This window comes from Erithacus rubecula, assembly GCF_903797595.1.
Source record: "Erithacus rubecula genome assembly, chromosome: 5".
Lineage (NCBI taxonomy): Eukaryota > Metazoa > Chordata > Aves > Passeriformes > Muscicapidae > Erithacus > Erithacus rubecula.
Window position 1 is genome coordinate 15,781,895 of NC_136687.1, and position 10,383 is coordinate 15,792,277.

Below are 10,383 nucleotides of genomic sequence, written 5' to 3' on the forward strand. Positions count from 1 at the left end.
GCACTTTAACAGTCTAAAATTGACTATTCCAAAAATACCCCTCCAAAACCCAAAAAAACCCTGCAAAAAGCCACAATCCCCAAACCAATAGCTATCAAGAGTACCACCTAGTTAGTAAATAGAAATGTACTTTAAAAGAGGCAAACTTCCACAGAGGACATTTGCATTACATGACTCAGATACTTACAATGTAATCACACATTGCGATACAAGTGGCTTCTTACAATATTGGTTACATTTCGCTTTGAAACTTTTGAAATTTAAATTTGTGTCATAAATAGAAAAATAGCAGAAATATTTGGAAGTCTAGGCAAGTATGCATATGAGCTCTTAATGATGTAGTTTGATGTGATTTAATTTAGGAGCTGGATGAAAACTGCAACATTTTAAGATTTTAACATTTTAACAGCAATCCAGTTAAATGTATCTTTTAAAAGCTCTGAACATTAACCCAGGCAAATGTTACGGCTTGTAAATACTATCACTTTTTAAAGTGCAAACACTGATACTCCTATGGTGCTATGAGGATTTATGCTTAGGCAAAGTTGTTTGCAGAGCAGTAAGGCTCCTGAATGCAATTCTTTATTGAGTACATATGCTTTTCCTTTGCTTATTTAGATTCCTGTTCTAATAACATATATAATAGGTAAATAATATTCTCAACAAATAATAAGCTTCATGAGCTTGTCTCCAGTAGACTTACACACTCTCTTCCAAAAAACAAAGTAATGGCTAACAGCGAGCAAGTCCAAACAAGTTCCCCTCATCATCATTTAGGTTTGCACCAAGAAACAGCAGCAACAAATATTTTATCTCAGGCTTCTACTACAAGAGTACAGTGCATTTGTTGCTTAAAAGTGAACATGGCAATGCCTTCATTATCTACTGAAATAAAGAGCATGGCAGACAAACCACAGTTACATTCACCCTGTTTTGCTACCTTCAAACGAAAAACATCTCATCTGTCTGCTTAACCTATAAAGGTCAAAGCCATCGATGGTGTTCATGTAGGTACACCCTTCATTTGCATCCAAATCAGTTGTCATTATATAATGTTAGCAAAAAAGTCCCTTCCTTAGCTACAAATGAACTTGAATTCACCTTGGAATTTGACCTAAGTGCCCCATAAAGCAATAGTTAGTTCCACCTGAATTGTAAAGGAAAACCAACTTACAGGACTGCCAGAAACCCTAGACATTACTTACTCTCCCATAAACACATTTCCATACTTTAATACTCATCTTCCCGTGTCTGCTTTTTATTCCTAAATCATGAAACAGCCATGTCTGCTTTTCTTCCTCAGCCATAAAACAAACTTACTTTATCTCTTATCAGTTGAAATCAAATTAGGATTTTTTTTCTGAATTGTAACTGAAGATTCTCATCACACTGACCTAATTACTGGGGCAAGAATATTTTGTGGTAAACACAGCCCAAGGTATTTTGCAAGTGACCTTGCCCAACTTGTATCATCATTAACCACTAGCTACAATGCTGTGCAAGAATGAAGGAACCTGGCCAGCATCCTCAAATGCTATTTGCTTCCCCTATTTTTTCCACTATTTCTCTTATTTTCTCACTTTTTAGAAACTATTGTCCTCAAAAGTATTTCACTGTGAAAAAAGAAATGGTCAATGCTAAAGGCACAGCAGTTAATCTGCTAAAAACCTAAGAGCTCAATAACGAAGAAATTGGTATTTCCAAAATGTATATAATAACTTAATTTGCACCATTCCTAACTCATTCAAAAAACGAGAAGTTACATAAAACTATATAGGTCATTGTATTTAAAACTGATTTGAGCACAACAGAGCCAACATAAAGGAAAATTAACTGAATTAAATTGTAGCTGATATACACAACAGGGATCTATTTTTAGCTACATATCTCTGCAGTGATCCAATAATCCAAAAAGATGTAATAGAAATGGCACTTAATAGATGAATCCCACAAGAATCAAGATTCGAGATAACTCAGGGCAGTTTCACTCTAATCAGACAACTATTCATAAGTGCTGCAATTTAAAGTATCAGCTTGGGGGGAAAAATGTCATTTTTAGGCAAAAGATTAGATAACAATTAATCTGGGCACTACTAACCAACATGTCAGTGAAGTGGTATTTGGTGATAAACCCCAGATAAACAGATCACCAATACTTTCTATCTAGGTTAATATGGATTTGGCAATAAGAATTAAAAATAAAAAAAAACACAAGAAAACACAACGAAACAAAACCTCTGAGTGAATGGAAAGCCATGTCTCAAGAACCAACAAACATGCATGATTCTGAACCTGAACACAACAGTTAGGGCCCACTCTCTTGGATAAAGGAGGTCATTAGTTTAATAACACTTCCTTTATATTTAAGCAAAATTTTGTAGTGCATGTTCATTACATTGTATCAACACAGTTATGATATTTCCTACAAATAACAATGAAACAATGACATTGTTTCTTGCTGTGTCTACTAAAAAGTTCAAATGAGAAAAATAAATGTTTCAGAAGTTGTTATGAACTTCAAAGGCTGGTTAATTGAAAGCTAATAGTTAGTATATGTAGATATGCTCTAGATATTGAAGGAGTATGAAAATCAAGATGAAAGATGAACCATTCTTCCAAATTCTTCTGTCGCTGCAATAATGAACAAAGATCCACTCACAGTAAGGCTGCTGTGTTTGGTATCTGCTTGTCTTCTGCAGCAATCATAGTTGTGATTCAAGTTTTTTGAACTAAAAGAACCCCACAGTGAACTTCAGCAGATCAACCATGCTAACATCTACTTATATCAAGACTTTTATGGATAATACCATACTCATAACATTCAATCAGCTGAAAAGCACTTGAGGCTAACAAAGACTAAGAGATCTGTTGATCAAACTACTGTCACTTCTACTTTCTACTTCAGAAGCTTCACACAGGAACATCTATAATCATTTCTCACAGTAATTTAGAAATACTGTCTGAACCCTTGCAGATTTCCAAGCAAGAACAACTACTTTAGCCTTATTTAGCTCCCATTTTTTGCTTTTCCTCTTCTCACAGGTCCAGGCCCACGCATCTGCTGGGCTTACAGCTCACTAGGACTTGTGGAAGAAAACTTTTCCTTGGTGTTCCAGTGATGTCAGCATTCACAAAAGCAGCAGAATGTTGTTCTGACAGCACATTCTGCACTTCTTAAATGTTGGATTACTGGTGGAGCTTTCAAACCTGCAATTTCCAGTTAAGCAGATAAATGTCTTAATCGAGACCCCATATTTCAGTTCCTTTTCATTGACTTTCTTGCACACTACTTGGCTGCACTCGAGTCTTCCCATGGTAGCACAGGCACAATAAGCCTCTCTAAAGAAAGAGCAAGGGTTCTACTTCTGGGACCATCCACTGATGAGATCCAGTGCTGAGCGATCTTGCCCATGCCAGAGGGATTGGACCAGCTGATCTTGAGATCTCCTTTCCAATCCAAACCATTCTATGACCTTCTTTGCTAGAGTGATATCTCAAGAAGGAAAACAACTTGCAAAGCCTCTCTTTACATGTGCACACTTCTGTCTAAGTAAGTGGCACTTACTTTTGACTTTGGATTAGGTTGCATATCCTGTTTGAAACTTGTTATTCAAATGGGTAAGCAAGGATTGCCGCCGCACAAAAACAGCCCGCCTACTGAGGGATGAAGGAGGGAGAGTTGGGGATGCTGTTCCACGGGACGGTGCCTCCCCACCGCTGAGTTACGGGACACTTCGACTGCTTCCAAAATGACCATCCCGGGAAACTACCGGAAAACATGGAAAGTACATCCGCTCCCGGCGCTTTCTCCAGTAGCGGATGAGAAATCACCTAGGCTCCCACTGCCCCACACCTCACCCCCTGTGCCTCGGACCGGCTCCCGCTCCCCCCGTCCACGTCGCACCGAGGCGCGCACCCGCCGCGGGACGGTACTCACAGGGTGACCGTCCGGTTGGGCAGCGCCTCGGGAGGCAGCACCTGAGCGAGCTCCAGGTTGCTGCAGACCACCTTCACCTCCGCCGGGCCGCCGGCCGCCGCTTTGCCGGCGCTCTTGGGACGCCCGTCGTACTTACAGCCCGGCGGCAGCGCGGCCCCGCCGCCGCCCAGCGCGGCCAGCAGCAGCAGCGCGGGCAGGAGCCGCGCCGGGCGGCGGCGGCGCGGCGGGCGGCAGAGAGCGCGGCGGCGCGGGGGCAGCATGGCGGGGCCGCGCGGGACCCTGCTCCGCTCCTCCCGGCGACGGACTGGCCGGGCGGGAGAGGCCGGAGGGAGGGGAGGAGGGGGCTCCGGTCCGCCCTGGCCTAGCCCCGCGGGGGCGGTGCCGCCGCCATGCGGGGCCGCGGCCGCCTTTGTGTGGCGCGGGTCGGGCCGAGCGCGGCGGCAGCAGCGCCGCCTCCCGCCGGGGCCGGACCCCGCGGCACCGAGCGCGCCCGCCGGCCGCGGCCCCACTGCGCAAGCGCCGCGGGGCGGCCGGGCCCTGCGCATGCGCGGTGCGGGCGGGGGCCCCGCCGGGGCTGTGCTGCGAACTCCCTCATGGAGCGAGCCTGTGGGTTCTTTAGTGCTGCGGAACCGTGCGGCCCTGGCGCTCTCCGGGAGCTCTGTCCTCCTCGATAAAGCGCTTTGGTTTCCCTCTCTTCTGCTTCCATAACTTGGCTTTTGCCCTCCTGCTCCAGTTCTTTAGTCTTCAAGGGGGACTGTTGCTCTTCTGCTTCACGGAGGAAAGATATTCCCCTGCCCCTGTGCTGAACGGCTTCAAAATTCATAACCCCAAGTAAATAGTACGTATAAAACATTTTTCCTCAGGTTGTCTCTGTAAAACCAGGCAGCCAGTTATTCCCACTTGATAGCAAAGGGTTATTTGAATATCATTCATCTCAACTGTAAAAAAAACCCACACAAAACTCCACCTACCTACAATGTGTGTTTTCATGGCAAACTTGAAATTGCTTTTCGGAGTGTAATTAGGTCATGTTCTCACATTTCTCTGCAGCCTGGACAGCCAGGCACGAAATCCTCAGAATGTTCTTTGCCTCTGGAAGGTGTGACGATAATAAAATATCTTGCTGAACTCTCAATCAAATTACAAGAAGTAGCAGGACCTACTTAAAAACATTTTACAACAGATTTTACTGAACCCAAAGGAAGTTCTGCTAACTAACCAAGAGCTCAGAGTGCCCCATCCTTTGAGAAGAGGACTGGCAAATGGCATCCTGCAAACTACCTGCTATCACACAGAAATGCTATTTTAGACATTGGCAGTAACAGCTGCCAAAATGAGTCTTACAAAATCTCTAACCTAAGATATCCTTGAATAAAGCTGAACACTCAGACTGTGACTCAGTTTTAAATGTAACCTCACAAAAAACACTGGCAAACCATTGGAATTGTGGATTAGAGCAAAAGAAACAAGATAAGAGTAAAAACTTGACAATCACCCTTTACTCCTGGACTCTATGTCCTCTTACAAATGAAGATGAAACAAGTTCTAAGTAGTGAAATTGTTGACCAGAGTGCAAAGAAGACACTGGTCCCCGAATTTTATTATGATGTTTGTGTGCCACTGAGTCACTCAACAGGACCAACCTGATCTGGCTGAGATGCGCGGCCACTGTTACACTTGAACTAAATTAGGTCAGACACGCGAAGATGTCAGACATGCAAAGTTGTCAATCCCTTTTTGTGGAGACTGATAAGCCTGCCATGGCTCTGGCAACAGACCTCCCCCAGCTGCCAACACCTTTTTGCTCTTATGCTAACTATAAGAGAAGAGGGGTCTAATTAGCATAAAATTCACCAGTGTACAGGTAATTCTTCCATTCTGGGCTCTGTTTTAAACAAATTCAAACTGCACTGTTACTTTATGTTGGATAAGTGCATTGTATCATAGAAGCTTATCACTTTTGATCTGGCACCAGGAGTTGTAAAGCTGGGTTAACTATATAAAACCACGGCCCAAGACATGTTTTCCCTCAGAAGTAGTGCTGAGTTAAACAGTTCTTCCCTTTTGCTGCTTTCTTCCCAGTCTTTACCTACATCAATAACATGGCCCAGTTTTCTGCATAGCCACATTTAAAGTTTGTGCTGAGTGATGGATCAGCATGGAGGTAGGGCATAAACTGCCTCTTCTGGCAGTGTGGGCTGTACATGCCAGTTTAGGCTATTGATCCAACAGAATTTTGGTTTGGCATCACCACAGTTCCAGCAAAGCTAATCAAGATTGCACTTCACTACTACTGAAACATTCTTGTGTTTTTCTCAAGCTACTTGCTTCTCAACCTTGCCTTGTGTTTGCGGCAATGCATGTTTGGATCAGTTGCATCAGTGAGATGATCCACATGGTCACATAATCTGAGGATAATGGTGATGGAAATGGTGAACTGTTACTTCTGGTGTCTGTGATCACAGCCCATTGTAATTTTCCATTTTCCTCAAGTCCTGGAGAGACAAATTTCTTGTTACTGCTCATGTCCAATTACTTACTTTCTAATGTACAGATTTGTGTGTTACTTGCCCTTGATGTTTCTGAACTATTTGCTCTGTTCTTTCATCTCTGCTGAAACCACTCCTACTTTTTGCAATGATGGATGTCATTTGCAAGACAACAATTTTAAATTATGCCTCTGCTTAAACTGCTACTATGGAAACCTACAAGTGTTGCTCTCTGATGATTTTTCTCCTTAGTTTTACAGCTTCTGCAGTGAATCTAGTTCCACTGTTCCTCACCTGTTTTCAAAAAGCTTGAAGGCCTCAAGCACAAGTCTCCTCTTGAAGGCTTATGCTTGTCCCTTCATCTTTTCTCTTTCATGCAAATTACTGCAATATCCATTCTGTGCCAAATATTTGAAAATGTATTTTCTTACATTGACTCAGGAAAGCCCTTAATCCAAAACATATGTCCCACAGGAGTCACTTAACAAATTTCATGTGTGGGTTTGGGGTATTTTAAACTGCAGTATACCTAAGTCAAGTTTATTAGGTCACTACTTCTATTGCAGTTGTAGTGTATAAGGATACAAGAACAAAGCTACATGGTATAGCTGCTTCAAAAACCAGAAAGTCCTGTTGCCCTTTTTCCTTTAGGATATATGCCCTCACTCTTGTTTCACCTGCTGTAATTGCCTGATTGTTCAACAAACTAATTTAATTCAACAGCAAAGTTTTTTTGTGTTTAGTTTTCTGCCAGGTTATTGAGTCAAGGCAGGAAAGGGTTAAAAGAATGTCAGAGCTGAAGAGAGGGGTGGGCACAAAGGAAGAGAGTGAAACCTCCCACCTGGGCAGCAAAGCAAGCCATCCTATGTAACTTCAAGACAACCAAGGTTTATGATAGCGCATATAGATACAAAAAAGAAAGCAAGTTGTTCCCAAAGCTTACTGGCTATAGCTGGGGTAGCAGCTACTTTAAAATTTCATTTCTTTCTGCAATTCTTTCTTCTTTTTCTGCACTGAAAACTCTCCGAACTTTCTTTCCCTCAATCCCCTCATTCTCCACCAGTGTAGATGTTGTTGGTGCTGGTGATGCTTTCTTTGCAGTGAGCCATGTAACTTGAACTTTTTTGAATGTGCTTTGCTTCCGAATTGCCAACAGGCATATTTTGTCCAGGTGTGTGATTTCCCTTCCTTTCTTAAAATTTGCTGCTATTGCATTCACTTTAAATTACTTTTCAAAATTGAATGTACTAATGGCAAATTTTATGAAGGGAAGGGAAACCACAGAAGTGGACAATTTTTCCTCTCTTCTTTCCAGTCTACTAATTAGTAACCTTCTGTATCCAGTATATATAAGAAGGGTGTGGGAAAGAGGGCAAGGCAACTAAATTCTTGTCGGTATTTATGTGTAAACAAAGGTAGCTTTGGCAGCATTTCAAGTTCTTCATTTGTCCTCAGGTCAGAGAGATAAATGGGAACTTTTTGATTTTGTCTGTCTTTCATTCTGATTCTTTTCTTTGCTTATTCCCGTTCTTTTTTAAAATCATCCATTATTTTCCATCCCTTCGCATTTTCTTGGGCTGTTATCACCTTCACTGAAATGGTTGCTGCCTAATTCTTTTCTCAAGGGACTCCTAGGCTACCTCTACCTTCATGTCTTATGAGGGTTTTTTTTTTTTGTCACTGCCACAGCATTTTTTTACCAACCACATTTTGTGGGTTGGAACATCATTAGTTACATTTTGTTTGCTACAGCAATTGTCAAGAAAGAGGAAGCATTTGGTTTGCCCTCAGCTATGTCTGCAATACTGTGGTTATTTGATATTCCAAGTACAGGGAGGTGATGATAACTGCTGACACACGCTGGCTTGCTGTTGGTAATCACTAAATCTAAGCAGGCACAGAGTCACCTTTGTGCAACTACTTACACAGCTGCAGGTTGTAGTACTGCACCCCTGCCTGTCAGCCAGTTCACTGAGTTACCCCAAGCTCTGCTGTGTGAAATACACAGGTATTCCCAGATGCCTGGCTAATGTTTTCATGCTGCACATTCTCCATTTGTTCTCAGACACAGAGATATGCTCTGCAAGCCCCTCTGCCCACTTTGAAAAAGACAAGGGTCTGCAACTTTCAGCATTAGTAGTATAATGGAGAAAATTGAGTTTTTAGCCTCTGATGGGAGTCTGAGGAGAAACATTCTTTCCATTTACCTGGTTGCTCTTTAAGCAGGCATATTTCACAAGTACCTTGGCAGAATAACAAACATTCATTGACTTCATTTGTATACTTCTTACAGAAAACTTTTTGGAAATGCTTAAAAGGAGAATGCTGTCCAAGCTGTTCATTTAGAGATCTCTGGGTATGGTTATCAATAAATCCCAAATTAAGCTAGAATTACACTGAATTACACTGAAATGTTGTGTATTAGAACTTGAAGTACCACCAGATTCATTTCTGTGGAAAGGACAGTCAGTCCTTGAATATTTTCATGCTTGATTTTTATTTTCTTTGCCATCACTGAAGGAAAAAAAAACATTCTGTGTGGATTCAGCAGACTCATGCAGGGATCTCACTCCTCTTCTGCTGTTTTAGCCTATAATTGTATATTGTATAATTGAGCACTGACTTTGAAAAACTGTTCCATCACTAAATTTTAGAAAGCAATGGAAACGGTTCAAAAATATGTAAAATATGTTGTACAGATTTCTTTTTAACAAATTTCATTACTGCTTTTTGTGTATTTTGCCTTCAAATAATTGCTTCATATAATTTTGTAACATTTTGACTTAACTCTACATCTTACATGATTTCTCACAAAAAAAAAATAAAGATAAAGCTATAAAAATATATATTTCCATGGAAGAGGAAGATATGAATATTGTTTTTATTAAGAATTAAGTAGCATTTAACTAGCATTAAATTTTTTCTAAAATATGTAACTGTCATTCCAGCCCCTTTTGAAAATATTTTCATCTATTAGGCACATTACACAGCATTAATGTACTTGAAGGTTTCTAAGTGATAATCTACTAATAAAAGTGGAAATAAAATAGTTTTCCTTCTACTCCATGTCATACTTTGCTCTATAATTCAATAAATGCTATAATGTAGGTAGGTTTCAAATACTCAGAATTATGGGGAAAATTATAGTGGAAAACATAACCTTCATTACTAACATAGCAGTGCTTATGGTTTAAAAGAAGGTGATGGTGTTCTAAGGTGGTGGTGGTAGTTATGTCTAGGTAGATAGATGGGGATTTGTGCTGTTGTGTGAACAATGCATATGAAAGAAAAGCTGTCTGATGCTTAAACAATTCAAACAGTTCAGAAGTTAAGCTTCCTTAAGAGGACTAGTTTGAAGCATTTCTTTCATTCCTAAATCTTTTCACCTTATATTTTACAGCACATTAACTCTAGAACAGTCCCAAATTTATTGCCTGTATAATGTTGCCTGTAGCAAGAGATTCACTTTTTCTTCCCTGCACGATATCTCAAACAGGCAGAAAATTTAGATGGAAAAACAGGAGGAAAAAGGCTAGTGTAATGATAAAAATAAAAAAGACTACACTGGCCTGAGGCAAGTGACAGCTGAGTCCCACACTGGTACAGGACTGTAGCGCAGACAGTATCCTGCAGGACTGAGCCAGGCCTGGGCAATAGTCAGAAAAGCAGAAAGGGAGGATGATAACAAGCTCTCCTGGACTCCTAGGTGTGCCCACAGTGATGGAGGGCACACTGATGACAATAAGATTTGAAACAGGGGTTGGAATCCTTGCTGTGGAGTACCCAAATGCACGTACACTGTGCATGGCACACACACCTGGCACAACTGTACCATGCAGAGAAGCAAAAAAAGCAGTCAGTGGATGGGAGAAGCACAGTGCCTTACTGTGGCACTCCTTCAGAACTCAAACCCATACCTTTCAGCAGGTGGAGCCACAGCAGTAGGTTATAGCTGCC

At 41.5% G+C, this 10,383-nt stretch overlaps 1 protein-coding gene across 1 annotated transcript in view; it reads right to left on the minus strand.

Annotated features, from left to right (window-relative positions):
- ADGRA3 (adhesion G protein-coupled receptor A3) overlaps positions 1-4,434 on the minus strand; it is a 49,499-nt gene extending 45,065 nt beyond the window's left edge. Inside the window, exon 1 of the mRNA XM_079305915.1 lies at positions 3,938-4,434. Coding sequence (XP_079162041.1) covers positions 3,938-4,197 — 260 coding nt within the window. The 5' untranslated portion in view covers positions 4,198-4,434. The remainder of the gene's footprint in view (positions 1-3,937) is intronic.
- Between the last annotated feature and the right edge of the window lie 5,949 nt (positions 4,435-10,383).